The sequence below is a fragment of the Eptesicus fuscus genome, chromosome 24, assembly GCF_027574615.1.
Source record: "Eptesicus fuscus isolate TK198812 chromosome 24, DD_ASM_mEF_20220401, whole genome shotgun sequence".
NCBI lineage: Eukaryota > Metazoa > Chordata > Mammalia > Chiroptera > Vespertilionidae > Eptesicus > Eptesicus fuscus.
This window is the reverse complement of record NC_072496.1, coordinates 12,433,317-12,455,648: the sequence shown is the minus strand read 5'-3', so window position 1 is coordinate 12,455,648 and position 22,332 is coordinate 12,433,317. Positions and strand designations below refer to the sequence as shown.

The following is a 22,332-nucleotide window of genomic DNA, read 5'->3' as shown; positions in this document are numbered from 1 at the left end:
AATCAATGATTCTCTCTCATCATTGATGTTTTTATCTCTCTCTTCCTCTCCCTTCCTCTTTGAAATCAATAAAAATATTTTTTAAAAGAAATGAAGTTAGCTAAGAGTCGAGGAGAAGCCCGACCAGTGTGGCTCAGTGGTTGAGCGTTGCCCTATGAACCAGGAGGTCACAATTTGATTCCCGGTCAGGACACATGCCCAGGTTGCAGGCTCGATTCCCAGTAGGGGGCATGCAGGAGGCAGCTAATCAATGATTCTCTCTCTCATTGATATTTCTATCTGTCTCCCTCTCCCTTCCTCTCTGAAATCAATAAAAAAATGTATATTTTTTAAAAAGAGTAGAGGAGGAGCCATTGGATTTGGCAGCATACGTATTCATTGATTAATTTAACAAGGGTATCGACAGCCAGATTGATAGGGAGTGAAAAATGAGTGGCTAGGTGAAGAATTAGAGACAAGTATGGAAAACTCATTGCAAAAAATTTTGCTATGAAGAGAAACAAAGCAATTGGAGAAGTAGCTATAGTGGGAGTAGAAATCAAACTTAGGGAAACTGAAAGGATTGTATCATTAGTGTTGATTGTGATCATCATTTTAAATTGAAATGGATCGCCATGATTGTGAGGTTTTCTCTAGCAACCTTTGGCTGTTCTGGTGAAAGTGTAGGGAAGGAAAAAGATTGGATTCATCGGAGTTTACGATTTTACTAGGAAAAAGTTACAGAGAGATGACCATGAAGTATAAACTTGATAACGAGGGAAGTAACCGCAAGAGTTGTGTGATGGACACTGAGGAAGTGGTAAGGTCAGCGATCTGGTCATTTCAATGATGTCGAAGTGGGACTCTAATGCAAGTGAGCTGGAAGGAGAGAAGGCAGAGGTCAGACATGGTGAGCCTTGACATCATCCTTTTAAATGTGCACTTACTGGCCATAGCTAAGTCTAGGATACTATGGGAATGGGTTACTAAAGAGAAACGGAGGAAAAGACCCGTGGAGGGATAAAGACCAGGTCGCTAAGGGGCTAGAGTGTTGAGTTATCCACATTGTTCGTATCAGTGACAGTAATACACGGGTGGTGGTGGTGAGGAGAAGAGAGAAAGCAATTAGCCCAAGTCTTTAATGAATGATAAGAGAACCGGAAAGCTGAGGACGGAGAGCAGCAAGCAGTGGTCATGAGGAACACAGCCAAATGACATGAATTTTAAGGCAGCCTGGGATTTTGAAAAATGAAGGGGGCATCGTTTGGAAGTGACAACAGAGACTAAAGAGAGCACGTACTCTACTTTCTAGCCCTGAGGTACGGGAAGTGGAAGTAAGAGATAAAACAGCCTCCCAGGAAGGGGATAGCAAATGAATTAATGGCCTCAGCATCCTGAGAAGGACTTTGATGGGATAACTTGTTTCAGACTAATCCTCCTGCAGAGAGAACACAGTCACGCAAAAGAGAGCTACTTGAATGGATCCAGAGCAATTAAGGCATCAGGTCCTCGTGGGGCCTAGACCTGAGAGAAGGAAAACTCATTAGGATGAGCCCTGTGTTCACGACCAACTTTTCTTTTGAGGGATTTGTCAGTAACATGCCAGGGAATCGAGGTCAAACAGAAAGCAGACGCGGGGACTTCTTGAGTAGCACTGGACTGAGGAGGCAAAAATTGGAATTTTATAATACAAAGTCCATCGGAAATTACCAGGCATGCCAAGGCATAGCAACAAATAACGGAGAGCCAAGAGCAAAGAGAAGACATCAGAAACAAATCTACAGAGACCCAGATATTGGAGAGGGACTTGGACATCACTATAATTAGTGTATTTAGGGAAAGAGATAACTGGGTAGAGAATTTTACCAGAGTACTAGAGTTTTGGGGGGGGAGTTTTGTGTGTGTGTTTTTTTTTTTGTGTGTGTGTGTGTGTGTGTGTGTGTGTGTGTGTTTTAAAGCAACTGGTAAACCCGGAACTGAGAAATACAAAAGCTGCAATTTAAAATTTCATAGTAAGGTTTATTGCAGATTAGACACAACAGAAGAGAGGATTAGTGAACTGTTAGTGAATATAACATATCCATAGAAGTATATCACAGAGAGAAAAAGATGAAAAACATGGAACAGAGCAAAAGGAACATGGAACATGGTTAAGGAGTCTAACACAGGTATAGTTGGCACTCAAGGACTATAAGAAAGAGAGAATAGCCGAAACCGGTTTGGCTCAGTGGATAGAGCGTCGGCCTGCGGACTGAAGGGTCCCAGGTTCGATTCCGGTCAAGGGCATGTATCTTGGTTGCGAGCACATCCCCAGTAGAGGGGTGTGCAGGAGGCAGCTGATCGATGTTCCTCTCTCATCAGTGTTTCTAACTTTCTGTCCCTCTCCCTCTCTGTAAAAAATCAATAAATATATATTTTTTAAAAAAAAAGAGAGAGAATAGCATGCAGCAATATTTAAAGAGATGTGTCCATAACTTTTCAAAACTAACAGAAGACATCAAAGTATTTACAGACACCAAGAAAGATAAATACAAGGAAGAACATACCTAGCCATATTATAGAAAAGCTAATGGGAACCAAAAAATAGAAAAACTTTTTAAACCATTGAAAGAAAACGGACATATGACAGCCAAATGAAAAATAGTGAAACTGGTAAGTATCTTTTCTTTCTTTTTTTAATCCTCACTTGAGGGTATTTTTTCCATTGATTCTAGAGAGAGTAGGAAGGAGAAGGAGAGACCGGGAGAAACACCAATGAGAGAGAGACACATCGATTGGTTGCCTCCTGCAGGCCCCTGACCAGGGCCCGGCCCTGAACCTACAACGACGGTACGTGCCCTTGACCGGAATCGAACTTGGGACCTTTCCGTCAGCAGGCAGACGCTCTATCCACTGTGCCAAAACAGCTAGGGCTGGTAAGTATCTTTTTGACAGAATGTATGGAAGCCAGAAAACAATGTAGCAACATCTGTAGAGTGCTGAAAGAAAATAATTGCTGACCTAAAATTCTATACCCAGCAATCATGACATTCAAAAATGAAGGCAAAATAGAGGTATTTTTATACAATCAGAAATTGAAAGAATTTATTCTTACGGAAGGCTCGTTTTTAAAAGTAAGGTAAAGCTTTTAGTCAGAAGGAAAATTATTCTAGATGTAAGCAAAGTAAAAAAGGGAGGAATGAAAACCATTGAGAAGGACAAATATGTGGGCAATTACAAAACAACAGTAATAATGTCTTCTGGGAATTAAAATACATGTAGATAAAACAGCACAAAAAGTAGGAGGGAGACAGTTGAGTTAAAATGTGTAGGGACTTTACATTGCCCAGGACCTTGCAAAAATATCAATTTAAGGTGATCGCTAGTATATCAAGGAAACAGTTTATTATAATCACTAAAAGAGCAGGTTGGATAAATTGAAAACTAATCGCAAGGTGATGTTTGACATCTAAATATAATAGTAATTACATTAAATGTAAATTGTCTAAATTCTCCTACCAAAAGACAAAAGTTGTCATGCCCAGATTGCGGGCTCGATCCCCAGTAGCGTCTGTGCAGGAGGCAGCCAATCAGTGTTTCACTCACTCTCGCATCAATGTTCTCTCTCTTTCTCTCCCTTCCTATCGCTCTAAAAATCAATTTTTAAAAATCTTTAAACAAATAAATGTAAATTAATTTGAAGTTTTTCTTGCAGTATTCACACCATAGGAATAGAGTGTTTCATGGTGTGCTAAACAGAAAGAAAAATTTAACCCCAAGAAAGTAAAAGGGACAAAATATCAAACATAAGAGAAAAAAATTAATAAAATGAAAAACAAAGTCCTCAGAGAGAAATTCAAAAAAGCCAAAAGTTGATTTTTGAAAAAAATTGAAAATTTCATAAATTACTGAGGAAAGTGGTCAAGGAAAAAAGGAGGAGACAATACCGAGCAATATCAGGGATTTAAACAGATCATCATGCAGATATTCGAGACATTGAAGAGATCCTAAGAGGATGTTACAAACAACTTTGTACCAAGAAACGTGAAAACTTGGGTGAAATAGACAAATACCTTGAAAACTACCCAATAAACAGACATGGGAAGTAATGGGAAAAGGAGTGTTCTCGTGAATGGTTGTAGGAATTACAGGGTACTATATGCAAAGCCATTAGCTCTGGTCTTGGAACATAGGATGGTCTTGATGAATGACGATGTTATTAGAATAATCATAGATGTGAGGAACAAGGTCCCGGAATCCCTGTGAGGAAAGAATGAACCGTCTAGACTCACAGGCCACTGGCAGCATTTTGTGAATATCAGGGGGAAATGGTATAAAAACCAGCTGTGTGGGATTTATAGGTCGAAGCAGAGCCCCTGCACGGATTAGATGTGGGAGGAGGAGATGGCAGGGTTGGTGCCCAGTGGTGAGAAACAGGAATGTCATTGCCCGGCCAGTGTTGCTCAGTGGTTGAGCTTCGACCTACGAACCAGGAGATCACGGTTCGATTCCCGGTCAGGGCACATGACTGGGTTGTATGGCTCAATCCCCAGTGTGGGGCGTGTAGGAGGCAGCCAATCAATGATTCTCCCTCATCGTGAATGTTTCTATCTCTTTCCCTCTCCCTTCCTCTCTGAACTCAATAAAAATATATTTAATAAAAAGAAAGAAACAGAAATGTCACAGGCAGGGGCAGGCACCACATTCTCTACCCATTAAGAATGTTACACAGACATGAAAATATCTATATATATATATAAAGGCTAATATGCAAATTGTCCACTCGGAAGTTCGACTGGGAGAGCGGGAGTTTGATCGCTCGCTATGACATGCGCTGACCACCAGGGGGCAACGCGGAACATGGCGGGCAACCAGCGGCGGCAGCAGGGCACTGAGGGAACTAGAGAAGGAGGAGGCGGGGAGGCCAGGCCTAGAGACCCTACCCTGCACGAATTTCGTGCACCGGGCCTCTAGTATGAGAATAATATACTAGTAACAGTTTTGGAATGAACGCAATGAACATAAAAGGAAGATGTGTACAACATTTATCTTTGCAGTTCTAACCTGAAAACCTGTTCATTTGTTCCTACAATAGCCTTAGAAATTAATAATAGCTGCCTTCATTCATGGCTGTAAGACGTTGATTAATTCTTTTGATGTTTCAAAGGCAGCTTTTTCTTGAGTTTTAAATAACCAAGCTGCCGAGTCCAGGAAGTTACCTGTGAGCATCTCTGTAATTAGATTAAAAAAGACCATTTGTCAGTTAAAAATGACAATTGGTATAAGAAAAGAAAAGAAAACGTATTCCAGTATTTTGCTTGTGGTCCTTCATTGTTAGGTTTTGGGATTGACTAGAACTCCGGGAGTTTTCAAAGACCTTATAATTTCTGGAGACGCTAAGAAGATAATCAGGCAACTTCAGTGGCCTGCTGTGAGGTTGAGGTTCTGATACACACTTTGTATTCGATCTTATGTAAGAATTCTCGTGATAACCAGAGTAGTCATATAAGTGATACAGCACATTTCCCCGGCCACATACGTAAGGGGAAAATCGTCAAAGAATGCATCAGCTGCCTCTGGTAATTCTGATCGTTAGAAATCAAAGTTTTGTCTTAATAGATTCTGCAGGAGGGCTCCGTCATAGGCAGGAATTCTGGGGCGTGTCCGTGAAGAGAGGGCACCGTGGGCAAGTTACCCCCAGGCCAGCCAGGTCGGAGGGACGGTGTGTGGCTGGCGCTGAGCACCTGTCCTCATGGCCCTGCCTCGCCCTGTCGCCCAGCCCCTCAAAGTGTCACCATGAAAATGAGGCAATAAATTGATAACCTGCCATGACGCCTTCGTTCCCCTGCCAACGGGAAACGAAGTGTTTTTACCCATTTTACAAGGTCCTGACTTGGATGTAAAATAGACACCAATGAGTGGCTCAGAGGTTGAGCGTTGACCTATGAACCAGGAGGTCACAGTTCCATTCCCGGTCAGGGCACATGCCCAGGTTTCCAGCTCGATCCGTTGGTGTTTCCATCTCTCTCTCCCTCTCCCTTTCTCTCTGAAATCAGTAAAAATATATTTAAAGAAAAAAAGATGGGGACCAGAAAGAATTGCTCGATCCCCAGTAGCAGGGGGGCGTGCTGGAGGCAGCCGGTCAATGATCCTCTCTCATCATGGATGTTTCTATCTCTCTCTCCCTCTCCCTTCTTGAAATCAAGAAAAAAATATTTTTGAAAAAATGAAATAGAAATCAACTCAGATGCCGACATGCCTAGGGAGGTGAACTCATGGGAACTTAGGGGAATTGGGGCAACCCTATCCTTGAAGACCAGATTGGCTGCAAAGAACATTAAAGAGAAAAACTCTCTGATTTTTTCGAATGATTTGAGATACAAAGAAACCGATGACTATTGAATTTGGAATGGATAACAGCTTTGTGATTTTTTTTTCTCCAAGAGGAAGAATAAATGTTGAAACGTTTGGTTCTCAAAGCAACTGACGTGTTGGGCATTTTAAGTCGCGTTAGAAAGTCTGTCCAACTGCCTACACATTCCTTTGTGATGACTGTTGTTTGGAAGGGAACCATAGTTTCCATTCCCGTAACCATACCTCCCACATATAAAAGGTATTTTCCCCTAGCTTCCTTCCTTCCCGTGACTGGGTCCTTCCGGATCTAGTATGTTTGCTCAGAATTTGCTCTGGAAATTCCACTGATTTCCTGTGGCCAGTTATTCAGAAAAGGAAAGGTAGACAGAGGGGGTAAGTGAAGGTGCTTGCAAATACAGGCCCTCTTCATTCACTCAGTTATTTTACGTGTATGAACCTCTAAAACATGCCTGCACCGTGCTACTTGCTGGAATTAAATGAATGAAAACCAGCCCCTCAAAGGTCTCCCCAGTGTGTGTGTGTGTGTGTGTGTGTGTGTGTGTGTGTGTGTGTGTGTGTGTTTTCCATTTCTTTCTCATTTCATTTCCTTGTATTCTTTTTTTAAATAGATTTTTATTGATTTCAGAGAAGGGAGAGGGAGAGATAGAGAGAAACATCAACAATGAGAGAGAATCATGGATCAGCTGCCTCCTACATGCCCCACACTGGGATCAAGCCCACAACCCGGGCATGGGCCCTGACCAGGAATCGAACTGTGACCTCCTGGTGCATAGGTCGATGCTCACCCCCTGAGCTGAGCCGGCTGGGCTCCTGTATTCCTTTAGCTTTTGATTGGCGAGACTTTTTAATAGGGACTTCATTCGGAGTCCTTCCCGAGAGACTCATTTGTGAGAGCAACCCCTCTACAATGTCAGAATAGGTCAGATTGTCGTGCATTTCTGAGCAGGAGGGAGGGACAGCCTAGAAGCTAAAGTAGGAACCTGGCATCTCCGCTTACTTATTAGCTGGGCGTCCAGGCCAGTCATTCACTTTCGCAAGACTCCACCCCTGGCCCTGGCCGGTTTGGCTCAGCGGATAGAGTGTCAGCCTGCCGACTGAAGGGTCCCAGGTTCGATTCCGGTCAAGGGCACATGCCTGGGTTGCAGGCTCAGTCCCCAGTGGGGAATGTGCAGGAGGTGGCCGATCAATGATTCTCTCTCATCATTGATGTTTCTATCTCTCTCTCTCTCTTCCTCTCTGAAATCAATAAAAATATATTTTTTTTAAAGACTCCATCCCTGGCGCCCCGTTTAGCAGACTCTAGGATTCTGGCGTGTAGACGCCAAAGAATGGGCAGGTTCTCTGTAACCTTTGTCATTCTTTGCAATAACGAGGAAAATGCTGTACAAATACCAGGAAGCCTGTAATTGATGATCTCAAAACCTTCCTGAACGCCGTTCCCTGAATGACGTGAACGCAGAGCCATGCGGTCACGACAAGTGACTTTTACCCTTTGCTGTTCCCTTTCGCCTCCAAGCCACTGGGTTCCCAAAATGTTGCTGATGAACTTGACTGAACTGTGCAGGTCTTAGGAAAGCTCCCGGAATGGGCTGACTTGACCTTTGCGTCGCTCACACAGCCAGTGTGTTCAGGAGAAGCCCTGGGTTGATGGGAAGGGTTCCTGCCGCAGACCGCGTTCAGGAAAGATCTGAGCGCCTTTCCAGAAATCTATGGTTATTGATGCTGATGCACTTCCCTGTTAGACACACAAAAGCTGGCGATAAACTCTTTTGTATCATACTCTTAGGGGCACATGCACATGTGGTAAAATATTTAAAAGCAAGCCTGGTTGGTGTGGCTCAGTGGTTCAATATCAACCTATGAACCAGGAGGTCATGGGTTCGATTCCCAGTCAGGGCACATGCCCGGGTTGCGGGCTCGACCCCCAGTAGTGGGGGGTGCAGGAGGCAGCCAGTCAATGATTCTCTCTCATCATTGATGTTTCTTTTCTCTCTCTTTTTCTCCCTCTCCCTTTCTCTCTGAAACAATAAAAAATATTTTTTTAAATAATAAAAAATAAAAACAAGACCATGGCCAACACAGAATTCAGGATTGTGGCTGCATCAGAGGGGAGTGGTAGGGTGTGGGATCAAGCATAAACTCACAAAAGCTTTAATGCAGGATTTCAAAGTCGTGGGACCATCCGCATGCGGGCAGGCTCGGTCCTTGCCTTGGGGACTGCTCTGCGTGTTAGCAGCAACCTTGAACTCTACCCGCTGGATGCTAATAGCACTCCTCTCGCCAGTTATGACCAATAAAAATGTCTCCAGATATAACTCATGACCCCCGGGGACAGGGGGACAAAATTGCCACTGATTGGGAAGCACTGCTTTAATAGATTGTTAAGCCCTGGTCAGGTTGCTCAGTGGTTAGAGCACCAGCCTGGGGACCAAAGTGTCACCGGTCCAATTCCCGGTCAAGGGCATGTAGCTCAGTTGCAGGTCCCCAGCCCTGGTCAGGGTGAGTGTAGGAGGCAGCCAATCAATGTGTCTCTCATGTCACTGTTTCTCTCTCTCTCTCTCTCACTCTCTCTCTCCCTCCCTCCCCATCCCTTCCACTCTCTCCAAGAATCAATGGAAAAAATATCCTCAGGTGAGGATTTAAAAAAAAAAAAAGAATTATTAAGGTTCTATTTTTTGGAAAGATGGAAAGTTCACAGATGTCTATACCTATATGGTGCTTCCTACTTGTAGTTTACATATATCCTCTTGAATCTATAAATGTTCGGTCATAAAATTTATTAAAGCTGATGATAACGTGCTTTCAACAGGAGACTTTCTGGAAATAAAATTGCAGGTGGGATTTGTTTGATTTTCATGATGATAATCCACAGAGAACGTGGAACTTTATTTTTTTTTTACTTTTAACCACAAGGTACTAGCGTACTTCCTCTTGTGTCATTATGATGAATATTTTGACAGGGTGCTTATTTTAAATCTTCAAAATTTGGAACATTTAATTGTGCAATTACTGCAACTTGCAAAAAATTGCATGAGTGTTCAGGCTAGAGCTGAATATTTTTAGTCAAATATTAAATATATACAGGGTGTCCCCAAAAATATATACACACTTTGAGTAATTATAAAGGCAGTATTTATTAAAATACATTTCATTTTCATTTAACAGCTATGGGGCTTAGTGGTTGAGCATCAACCTATGAACCAGGAGGTCAGGGTTCGATTCTCGGTCAGGTCATGTGCCCGGGTTGCGGGCTCAATCCCCAGTAGAGGGCGTTCAAGAGGCAGTTGATCAGTAATTCTCATTATTGATGTTTTTATTTCTCCCTCTCCCTTCCTCTCTGATTTAAAAATAAATAAGTATATATATATGTGTGTGTGTGTGTGTGTGTGTGTGTATGTGTATATGTGTGTACATATATATACATATATATATATATAAATGTATATATGTGTGTGTGTGTGTGTGTGTGTATAGTGTGTACACATTTTTGGGGGGATATCTTTCTATCTAATAAAAGAGTGATATGCAAATTGACCGTCACTCCAACACACAAGATGGCCACCCCATGTGGTCAAAGATGGCTGCCCCCATGTGGACACAAGATGGCTGCCACAAGATGGCTGGCAGGGGAGGGCAGTTGTGGGTGATCAGGCCAGCAGGGGAGGGCAGTTGGAAGGGACCCAGGCCTGCAAGGGAGGGCAGTTGAGGGGGACCAGGCCTGCAGGGGAGGGCAGTTGGGGGGGACCAGGCCAGCAGGGGAGGGCAATTGGGGGGGACCAGGCCTGCAGGGGAGAACAGTTAGGGGCGACCATGCTGGCAGGGGAGGGCATTTAGGGGCAATTGGGCCGACAAGGGAGCAGTTAGGCGTCCATCAGGCTGGCAGGGAGTGGTTAGGTGGTGATCAGGCTGGCAGGCAGAAGTGGTTAAGGGCAATCAGGCAGGCAGGCAGGCAAGTGGTTGGGAGCCAGCAGTCCTGGATTGTGAGAGGGATTCCAGATTGGAGAGAGTGCATGCTGGGCTGAGGGACACACACACACACACACACACACACACACGCATGAATTTAATGCACCGGGCTTCTAGTGTATATATAAAGGTTGTGGGGATTCTAGAATTATGTGTGCATAAAATAAAGTACAAAATTATCTGATTAATACCTTAAAAATAACAGTAAAGAAACAGAATGCCCTCCAAAACCAGCTTAAATAACAAGTAATTTAGCCCGGCTGGCGTGGCTCAGTGGTTGAGCATCGATCTATAAACCAGGAGGTCACGGTTGGATTCCCGGTCAGGGCACATGCCTGGGTTGCAGGCTCGATCCCCAGGATGGGGCATGCAGGAGGCAGCTGATCAATGATTCTCTCTCCCTGAATTGGGGTCCATGCGCACCTCGAGGATCGGGGCGGTGGCTGACTGGTTGCTAGGTCAGGGCCTGGACACGGGGCTGACGGCATCTCCTTGAACTCCTAGGCGCTGAGGTGACCTACATGAACATGTCCGCCTACAACAAGGGCCGGCTGCAGTCCTCCTTCTGGATCGTGGACAAGCAGCACGTTTACATCGGCAGTGCTGGCCTGGACTGGCGGTCTCTGGGACAGGTAACCTTCCCCCGCGCACACCCCCCCCCCCGAGTTTTCTCAGCATCAAAACCGCCCCGTCCCTAAAGCACAGTCACCTCTGCTGTGGTTGAGGGAAATCAACCTACAGCGTTCATTATTTTTTTTTAATATATTTTTATTGATTTCAGAAAGGAGTGGAGAGGGAGAGGGAGAGAGAGGAAATGATGAGAATCATTGATCGGCTGCCTCCTGCACACCCCCTACTGGGGATGGAGCCCACAACCCAGGCATGTGCCCTGACCGGGAATCAAACCTGTGACCTCCTGGTCCATAGGTCGATGCTCAACCCCTGAGCCATGCCGGGCCGGGGTCATTGTGAATTTCAACTGTTAATGTGGAATGTTAGGCCTTTCCTTGTCAGAATCATCTTACCAAAAACACAAAAACAAAAAAACTGCTTTAGGCTTTTGTAACTCAGATGTGTTAGATTCTTTAGAGCAGGCCAGGCTGTGATTCCTGTTACCTAAACCTAAATTTCCAGGATCCGATTACGTAATCTATGAAATAGAGGAAAACATGTACATTGTGCAATATAGTATGTTTTAGAATAGGAATTGGTGCTATTCTTTTAATAAGTCTTAAGATGAAGATGTTATCTTTCTCTCTGCAAATAATCAATTTGAAACTTGAAAGTACACTTGAACGGTCTTGTTATTTTCATGTATTGATTTGTGTCCACGTGATCCATAGTAGATTACATCACCTTCTTCCCATTGGTTAACCGGTGGCAGGAAGTGCTGGATCATTGGTGCACAGGAAGACTTATTTATTACCCGGGCACGGACCCACACATGCTACATTTTAGCTCAGCTCTTTAATATTAAGGAGGAGGCAACCTTGGGTAGGCTGGACAAGGGCCGTAGACTTGAATAAAATGTATGTTGGTGGGAAACCTTTAAGCTGCCAGTGATTTCAGGCTATATGAGACATCCCCACAGCGACTTCTTTTGTAGAAAATCTGCATCCTTCTGTTGGTTATAAATTTAATAGCAGGTTGAACTTCACTTGGGTGGGGGAATTGGGAAGAGGCGAGTGGAAGAAATTTTTGTGTCTTTTTTCCCCCCCAAAAGACTACTATTTACGTGCTAGATGCTGTGTTAATAGCGTTAGATTTAATTCTTCATTTGTCATAGCGGCCTAAGGGTGGATGTTACTCCCATCTTCCCAATGAAGACAGTATTGGAAGATGAAAGCTAGAACAGATTCTATCGTTGCTCTCCTGTAAAATAGTAAAACGCTCTCTAACCTGTTCTCCAGGTGATTTGGTCTATAATTAATTCATGTGGGGTTTTTGATGTGGTCATGGGAGGAGGCCAGCACAGCATTGACCTGCTCCGCCATCTTGACTGGAACCTAGAGATGGTCCTTAAATCTTTAAAATGTATTTTTATTGATTTCAGAGAGGAAGGGAGAGGGAGAGAGAGAGAGAAGCATCAGTGATGAAAGAGTATCATTGATTGGCTGTCTCCTGCATGCCTCCTGCATGCCCCCTTCTGGGGATTGAACCCGAAACCTGAATTCAACCTTGACCTCCTGGTTCATAGGTCAAGACTCAACCACTGAGTCACACCGGCCGGGCTGGATCTTAGAATCTTTAGATTGATGGGTTAGTTGGCAGACCTGCGTCTTTCATTTTATTCCTGGCAAGTTAGGACTCAAGTATGAATCAGCCCAAAGTTGCCATGTTGTCATCTCTTCTGCTGCTAAACCAAACTCAAAAACTAAAAGAAATCTCGTTTCTATTCTCGTAACAATCTTTCCTATTTTTCTCCTGGAAGAGACTCTGTTCTTTGATGGGGATGGAGAGGAGACATAGCTGGGGAAGAAGAAGGATTTAAAACTCTTCTGGCCCTAGCCAGCTTAGCTCAGTGGATAGAGCGTTGGCCTGCAGACTGAAGGGTCGCAGGTTCAATTCCAGTCAAGGGCATGTGCCTCGGTTGCAGGCTCAATCCCGGGCAGGCGCATGCGGGAGACAACCAACCTAGATGTGTCTCTCACATCGATGTTTCGCTCTCTCTCTCTGTCTCTCCCTCTCCCACTCTCTCTGGAAAAATGTCCTCAGGTGAGGATTAACAAAAGTAAATAAAATAAAATAAAACTCTTCTGCATGAACATTTCACATCCCATTAGCTCCCCTGCATCTGTATGTCAACTGCTAACCTACTGGAGACTCCTCTTCCATCAACACCCACCCCTTCTCCTCCTCCCCTCCAGGCTTATGCACAAACGCTGTCTCCCACCTTGTCCACCCCTTCCCTATAGTTCTTCATATTTGGGACAATGTTCTTGCACTTAATCATTCATCTTGAATTAGTTCCCCTTTCGGCTGTGCTGGAAAATCCCCCGACTCTGTGGGATTTTTCTCGCCCTGCCTCGGTGCGACATAAAGCACTGCACAGCAGGAGCCCTGCATTGGAACAGATTTTAATCGGAGCGAAGTTGTGTGTCAAGCTAACCATGACATGAAGCACAATTACATTTTCCCAAGTGTCAAACTCAACCTACATCATCAGCCTTATATTTTGTGAAGTTTTCCAGTGAAATAAGATTACTGTCTTTGATCTATGGAAAGTAGGAGAAATAATAAAACTAATAAAAAATATCAGCTTCAGTGTATGGAGGTCTATACTGGGCATTCTTCTAAGCAATTAAAGAGTATGAACTTGTTTAACATTTACAATAACCCTTTCTTGTAAGTACCATCCGCTCTTTATTTTACCAAGGCAGAAGCCGAGACACAAGTAAGTAACATACCCAAGGTCACATGTCCCAGAAATGTCAAAGCTAGAATTCATACTCAGGCATTCGAGCTCCAAATCCCTCCCTCTTACTTCACTGCTAATAATTTTTAAAAATAAATTATTTTTGAAAAATCATTTTTCTTTCATGATGTTGCTTGCTGTGATACCAAGCTGTTAGATTTTCTTTCTCGCATACTTTTCTTTAAGAAAAACTAATGTTAATCTGTAATACTTTCAACAATAAAGATTCATTTAAGAAAAGAAGAGAAAATCTAACACTATTTGTTAAAAACAAACAAAAAAATAAATAAGCCGAAACCGGTTTGGCTCAGTGGATAGAGCGTCGGCCTGCGGACTGAAGGGTCCCAGGTTCGATTCCGGTCAGGGGCATGTACCTTGGTTGCGGGCACATCCCCAGCTGATCGATGTTTCTCTATCATCGATGTTTCTAACTCTCTATCCCTCTCTCTTCCTCTCTGTAAAAAATCAATAAAATATATTTTTTTTAAAAAACCTTCACTCATTCACGTCTTCCTGATTTCAAACCTGTTGTGACATCACAGCCATTGAATGACACCTACTGTTGCTCAACACTTAAGTTCTTGATCTCAATCAACCTCTGGGTTGCATTCCCAAGACTAGGAAGTCATTATTTTGTGCTTCTGCATTCCTGTCCTCCAGGAGTTCAGGGTGACCCATAGAATCCACAGCCCCGGGAGCCTGGTGGGAGAAAAAGAACCACCACCGGCTTTTCCACTTAGGGGTCAGGATTGGGGACTCTCAGGAGCTCCTAACGGCACCATGGAGGAAACAACACAATACGGCACTAACAAAGCAAATGGAGGAGTCGCTAGTATGTGAGGTGGAAAGAAAAGGGCACAACAGTCCTCACACCACAAGGCTCTGGAGGTGTGATTCTCAAATAGGAGACGCTGAGAAAGAAAATGTGAAAACCATGTTGTAAGAAAAAGTTGCTTTTACACATTTTTTAAAATATATTTTTATTGATTTCAGAGAGAAAGGGAGATGGTGAGAGAGAGAAACATCAATGATGAGAGAGAATCATTGATCAGCTGCCTCCTGCACATCCCCTACTGGGGATCAAGCCCGCAACCCGGGCATGTGCCCCCACGGGGAATTGAAGCTCAGCCACTGAGCCACGCCAGCCAGGCTCATATCTACTTTAAGGGGTGCTTAAATTTATTGCTTTTCAAACTGGATTTTAAACATTTTGTGGGTTTATGTCATTTTTTCCCCAAACTCTCTGCCATGATTAGCGCAGTTCTCTGACTACTGCAAACACGCAGTGACGGACTGTTGATGATCTGGAATGCACACGTCCTGGCTTGTCAGCTGTGCGGTGGTTCTGTTGCTAAGGAGACAGGCCCTTCAGGGCCCAGCTTCGGAATCACATATTTTTCTGAAAACAGCACGTTGTGGTGAAAAGACCATTTGCCTGCGAGTCCTAAAACTGGCCAGGAAGGTATGAGGGGCCATGTGTAAGTAACCTAGCATCTCCCCAGCCCGACCCCCCAAACCTGTGCCTCAGTGTTCTCATCCGTGAGAGGGGAGGGTAGGCTTCGACCACCATTTCTGGAAATAGGTAGGCGTTCAGGACTATGTGATCCAAGAAATGAACCATGAAAAGTAACTCATGGCCCACCAGGTTTGATGAAGGTTAGGAGGGATCCTCAGCCCTCTTAGAGAGCCACAAAGCTCCATAGCATGTGAAGAGCTGTAAGGAGTCTGACAGATGAAACACAGCCAGTTAGTTAGTTAGTTAGTTAGTTAGTTAGTTAGTTAGTTTGCTAATCCTCACCGGAGGATAATTTTCCACTGACTTTTAGAGAAAGTGGAAGGGAGGGGGAGAGACAGAGAGAGAGAAGCATGGATGTGAGAGAGACACATCGATTGGTTGCCTTCTGCACACATCCCAACCAGGGCCAGGGATCGAGCCTGCAACCAAGGTACGTGCCCTTGACCGAAATCGAACCCAGGACCCTTCAGTCCTCTGACCGACGCTCTATCCACTGAGCCACACCAGCCAGGGCAGTGAGGAAACATATTTAAAATAAACCCAGTTTGTCAGTCTTAGGGTGTATGGAGTCCTTTCCTCAGATGGTGACCATCACTCTCCCTCTGAAATAGCCTTTCATAAGGACACCTGGGAACACGCTAACTGATTCTTCTCCAAGGGAACCTCCAGTTCCGAAATGAAAAGCTTCAGTGATTCTAGGTACACAGCCGTTCTGTCCCTGCCCAGGATGCAGGAGAAGGTCTGGGCAGGGGAATGGGCCACAGCGGCCGAGGGAGAAAGAGAGGGAGAGAGAAACATCAATAATGAGAGAGAATCATTGATCAGCTGCTTCCTGCTCGCCCCCTACTGGGGATTGAGCCTGAAACCCGGGCATGTGCTCTTGACCGAAATCAAACCCGGGACCCTTCAGTCCACAGGCCAATGCTCTATCCACTGAGCAAAACTAGCTAGGGCTTGTTTCATTTTTAATATGAGGCAAAACTCATTAAATATATGCATTCACATTTCATTTCCTTCCGGACTATAGTTTTAAAAAAAACTGTGAACAAATTCTTATTCTCCCCCTACTGGGGATCAAACACATAACCCAGGCATGTGCCCTGATGGGGAATTGAACTGTGACCTCCTGGTTCATAGATCACTGCTCAGCTACTGAGCCACACCAGCCAGGCTAGGTCTATAGTTTGAGTGAGAGCTTTATACCTTCTGGAAATTTCCATGTACGTTGATTTATTTAGTCCTCACAGGAGCCTGTGAGTTACCCGGGACAGAATTAAGATGCTTCATCTTACAGATCAAGAAACGGTCTCCACAAGGCCAACTGAAGAATGTTCTGGAGTCCCTCCATCATTTTAAAAACGTTTATTTAAAATGTTTCGCTGGATTTCTTTGAGGGCTTAGACCTCAGAAATGCATTTATCTTAACGACTATATTTAAAGAGATTTGTGTAGGTGAGTTTTACTGCCCCATTTTTCTTACTGCGTGCCTTTCATATTTTAATTGGGAAAAATTGGAATGTATTAACTTGATACAATGGCTGGCGAGAATGCCCATAAATCATTCTTCATACTTCAAGTGTTCCAGCTCCAGCATCCATTATAATTAGCTGTCACTTCCGCCCTTTATTGTTGAAGTCACCAAAATGTAGCTGTCATATTTATCAAAACCTTTTCTGAAGTTCAGTTCCCACAGCAACTGTGAAGAAAATTAGCTCCGTTGCCTGGTGCCATTGTAACGTGGCCTTCTTAACCCCCACCCACAAACTGCCAACCGCCTCTGTGCTGTTTTAGCCAAAGCTGATTGTGCCCTCTCTGGACCTTAAGAGCTGCCTGAAAACACCCTTTTGTTCCTGATTGCCCGCTCGGAGGGATGTTTGTTCTATGAGTGGTGGGTCTGAATTGCATTCTCAGAGTGCTGTGGGGGAAATTGTGCTTAATGGTAAAGCAAGATTAAAATAAACCAGCCCTAGCTGGTTTGGCTCAGTGGATAGAGCATCGGCCTGTGGACTGAAGGGTCCCGATTTCGATTCTGGTCAAGGGCACATGCCCAGGTGGTGGGCTCGATCCCCAGGGTGGGGTGTGCAGGAGGCAGCCGATCAATGATCCTCTCTCATCATTGATATTTCTATCTCTCCCTCTCCATTCCTCTCTGAAATCAATAAAAAGTATTTTTTTAAAGATTAAAATAAGCCAAACACATAGGTACAGATAAGCACTTCCACATAAGCACTTTTCTGCTCCGTTTCTCTTTTAATCAGAAGAGTCTTCCTCAATGCTAATCCAAAATCTGCCTCCCAAACCTTCTGCCCATCAATCTGTGTTCTAGAACATTCTTTTCCTTTTAATCCTGATGGTATTTTTATTGATTTTGAGAGAGAGAGAGAGAGAGAGAGAGAGAGAGATTGATGTGAGAGAGAAACATCGATCAGTTGCCTCCCATATGCACCTGACCAGAGATCGAACCCACAACCTGGGTATGTGCCCTGACCAGAAGTTGAACGCACAACCTTCTGGTGTACGGGACGATACTCCAACCAACTGAGCCACCTGGCCAGGGCATCTAGAACAAACATTCTTATAGGCCTCAGCAGAAATTATGACAGTATACACTTAAACACTTGTGAGCATTGAGCACCCATTCCATCAGGGAACAGAACTGGGAGGACCCTGAACTCGGGGCCAGACTTCGTGGGGGGCCCTAGGTCTAGGATAGCAGGCAGGCAAAGGGTCTTTCCTCCCTCCCTCTCTCCCTCCCCTCCCTCTCCCTTTCTCCCGGTTCCCACTCGTGCATCCACTTGGTTTCCAAGTGTTGAAGATTCAGTCCTCACAATCCCACAAGCCAGTCACCTTTCCACCTAAGTGACACTGGAGTGTGCCCTCGTACAGTGTCCTGGGACTAATTAGCCCACAACGATGCCTTCCTGCTTCCGGCCTCTCCCCATTGTCACTAGCACTGCACCCAGGCAGTCATGCCCCTGAATGAATCAGCCCTCCAGCACTCAGGAACTTCTAGGGACTCGGCTCAGCCTGACAAAGTTCTCCTTGGCTCACGCCCACCCCTCCCCCCCCCCCATCGTCCTAACTGTAACTGCTCTGGCCCTAAGCGCCCACCAGGTAACATGGCTAACGATGCCTCAGGCAAGATTCATGTTCTCTTCTCCGTGTCTCTGCATGTACTCTTCCCTCCACGCGGAATGCTTTCCCGGCTCATGCTGCCTGGGGCCGTTGCCATGCATGACACGCTCACAGATGTAGACCATGGGATATATGCAAAGGCTCGTTTATAATGGCTCAACATAGAAAGAAAAGTCGCCGATGACTCTAACAGGACAGTGGCAAAATAAATCATGCTCCATGCGCTTAGTGAAATACCATAAAGGCATTACATAGTATGCCTTCGAGTAATAGTTAATGAAAAAAAACAAGTTTCACAATTCTTTATGCAGCCCAGCCGACGTGGCTCAGTGGTTGAGTGTTGACCTGTGAACCAGGAGGTCACAGTTCAGTTCCCAGTCAGGGCACGTGCCTGGGTTGTAGACTCCATCCCCAGTGTGTGGAGTGCAAGAGGCAGCCAATCAATGACTCTCTCTTATCATTGATGTTACTTTCCCTCTCTCTCTACCTTTCCATTCCTCTCTGAAATCTTTTAAGCCTCCATTATAATAAGGGGATGATGTTCTTATGCGTATGGTTGTTTTTCCCTCAAGTAAGATGTGGAAAGAGGATGGACTTTCGAGTTGGTAAAACAGGAGTTCAGATTGCCTCCGTGTCCGTGACTAAACTGTGTAACTTTTGAAAGCCTCGGTTTCCTGTTCTGTCAAATGGTGATCACACTACTTCATGGTGGTTTTGCTAAGGCGCATGACATTAAATGAGAAAAGATAGAAAGGGCTAAGTAGTTTTTCAATGACTAATTCTCTCTCTCCTTCTGAACATGCATAAAACACCCTATCTTTCTCGTGTTGCCTATATTTTGCCTTCTGCTTTAGCTGCTGATTAGTTTTTCATTTCTCAGCTTTCCCCTTATGAAGGACAGTGGCCATACCTTATTTGTTTTTAATTCCTTACAGGAAATAGACTAGTACTTAGTCTATAACATCTAATCCCCTAGGATATTAAAAATCAAATTCATATTTTATTAAAAACTAGAGGCCCAATGCACGAAGATTCGTGCAAGAATGGGCCTTCCTTCCCCTGGCTGCAGGCACCGCCTTTGCTCCGGCCAGAGCTGCCTTTCTGCCTTCCCATGCTGCCCAGAGGCCCGGAGCAGCTGGGGCGGTGCGGAACGCGTGCATCCCGCCCCCGGCCACTCAGCGCCTGCATATGCAAATTAACCTGCCATGTTTCTTGGGTTAATTTGCCTACTCACTCCTGATTGGCTGGTGGGCGTCGCGAAGGTGCGGTCAATTTGCATCTTTCTCTTTTATTAGTGTAGCTACAGGAGGGTATCCATTACAAGGTAACTGCCAAGAAACTGATCTTATTGCTCCTTCTTCCACACTCTGGTTCCGATGTGGCTAACGCAGTGGAACTGTCACCAGGCATGTGTTTATGAGGAATCACTGTGCGTTGTGCCAACAGATGCTGGCTCTGCAGTGTCATCGAGAAGCCAGGGGAGTCTGGAGGCTTCTGGAATATTGTCAGCACCCCAAGCTGTGAAGCGTTTCCATTCTTTCCAAGAAGAAAAGAAAAAAAGAGTAAAAGAATCTCAAGTTAAATTTAAAATGCCATCCTTTTAAAAAGTAAAAAGCAGAGAGCCTTTTTCTTGTCATTTTATTTCACTGATATAGCCAGTGTAGCTTACCGTATTTTCCGGCGTATAACATGACTTTTTAACCCAGGAAAATCTTATACGCCCAGTAGTCTTATACGCCGGAAAATACAGTAATTGTTTTTGTTTTGTTTTTGCTATACTGATGGATGAGAGATGATAGTACCATATTTTCCGGCATATAAGACAACTGGGCGTATAAGATTTTCCTGGATTAAAAAGTCGTCTTATATGCTGGAAAATATGGTATATTAGAAAATAAGAGAGACCCATTCAAGTTCTAATTAGAGGAGGTAAGAGGCGTGTAAGGGGCCCCTGAAAATGAGTCTCTGACAATAAGCAGCTTCCTTCCATAACATCTCTTTGCCCCAGGCCAGCCTGTGGAGCTGCCTTATCATTGTTCTGTCTTATCTGAAAACTAGAGGCTCAATGCACGAAATTCGTGCAAGGGGCTCAGCCCTCGCAGCCCCGGCTTCGTCCGGAAGGTCATCTGGAAGGTCGTTCGGCTGTCTGGTCTAATTAGCATATTACACTTTTATTATTGTAGATAAAGCAGACTCTTATGTATGGCCATCAAAAAGAGCTGCAAGTATCTGCCCTCCTACCCCGACACTGAAATGATGAGAACCTGAGGGAGGGAGTCACAGTTTGTCTTATCAAGTTTAGAATTCTCCTAAATAATACGTGCAGCTGATTATCCCGTTTTAGGAGATTCCCAGCTGATGCACTGATCATTGCTTTGGCCCCGCCTCCTCCTCCCTTTCCCTCTTTATTTATCTGACGTTTTGTAGAAGTGCCCAGCCTGCGGTAGGTCCATTGCACTTGGCGAAGGAAGCCTTATTCTTTATGATAACTGGGTGGGGCTTGGCTGCTCTGATTGGATGGGGCCAGTTCATTCATTTCAGGAACACACTGTGATGAATGGGTGCGTCCCCCGGTGGATTCCAAATAACGTAAACGTAGGCAGCCAGCTGTCTCGGTGAATTACCATTGCTGCATGCAGTGTGGTCCTGGGTAAGTCAGTTACACTCCTCTGCTTAAGAAGCTTGCTACAAGTGAGAGAAGAAAAAGTCGGACTCGGGAGAGGGAGCCCTAGGGCTTGGTAAGGAAGTTCTTACTTTAGGCTGTAACTTCTGAATCGTATCTGTTGATGATTTCCTTTCATCTCAAGAATCCATTTCTGCTATCCCATATGAAAAAGAGCAAAGTACTTGTTAATGTAAGAACATCCAAACCTATAAAAATATATAGAGAGAGAGCCCGGCTGGTATGGCTCAGTGGTTGAGTGCCGACCTATGAACCAGGAGGTCACCTTTCGATTCACAGTCAGGGCACATGCCCAGGTTGCAGGCTCGGTCCCCAGTACAGGGTGTGCAGGAGGCAGCCGATCCATGATTCTCATCATTGATGTTTCCATCTCTCTCTCTCCCTCTTCCTTCCTTTCTAAAATTAAAAATATATATTTTTTAATTGTAGAAGAGTTTATTAGAATTTATGGGCATCAAACTGAAGACCTGCCCAAAAGCATGACCTCAAGGAACTGAGAAAATGCCCCAGAGAATGTGGCTAACGTAGTGGAACTGTTTCGCAGTCCTTTTCATGCATTTGGAATCAAAGTAAGGAATACAAGGAAGATTACATGAAATCCATTGGTGATAGATTAAAGAGGCTGGAGAAAGAGGCTAGATGAATGCCAGTGATTTGGATAAACAGTAAAATGGAGAGATGCATACTTCTTTTACATTTAATATTTACAATAAATAGGGATGGTATACAGGCAACAAGATCATGTGCTCCCTCGGGGTGGTTACGCCTCAGAGGGGTCTGGAAAAAAGGATCAGTCTGGCATTTAGAGGGTATGTTAACATAGATGCACAAGAACAACGGAAAGGGCTCTCTCTCTTTTTAATATATATTTTTATTGATTTCAGAGAAAAAGGGAGAGAGAGAGAAGCATCACTGATGAGAGAGAATCATTGATCAGCTGCCTCCTGCATGCCCCCTACTGGGGATTGAACCCACAATCCGGCCTTGTGCTCTGGACTGGAATTGAACCCAGGACCCTTGAATCTGCAGGTTGACTGATGCTCTATCCATTGAGCCAAACCAGCTAGGGCGGACGGGGCTTCTTAAGGCAAAAATGAACCTATTACTAAGACAGTTATAGGGCTGGGGCATGACTACCCACCATGACCTGCCTGGTTAGGAATTTATGATCAGATCATCCTGTGAGGTTTCTCTCGGTCACTGAGCTTGTCAGACCTGTCACGGGGCCCCCTGAGCTTGTCAGACTTACCACAAAGCCCCTCTTTGTTCACAAATGTAAATGCT

The 22,332-nt window shown here is 44.5% G+C and overlaps 1 protein-coding gene across 1 annotated transcript in view; it reads left to right on the top strand.

Annotated features, from left to right (window-relative positions):
- The window catches only part of PLD5 (phospholipase D family member 5), a 178,576-nt gene that overhangs the window by 128,708 nt on the left and 27,536 nt on the right, over positions 1–22,332 (top strand). The window contains exon 5 of the mRNA XM_054712994.1: positions 10,804–10,931. Coding sequence (XP_054568969.1) covers positions 10,804–10,931 — 128 coding nt within the window. The remainder of the gene's footprint in view (positions 1–10,803; positions 10,932–22,332) is intronic.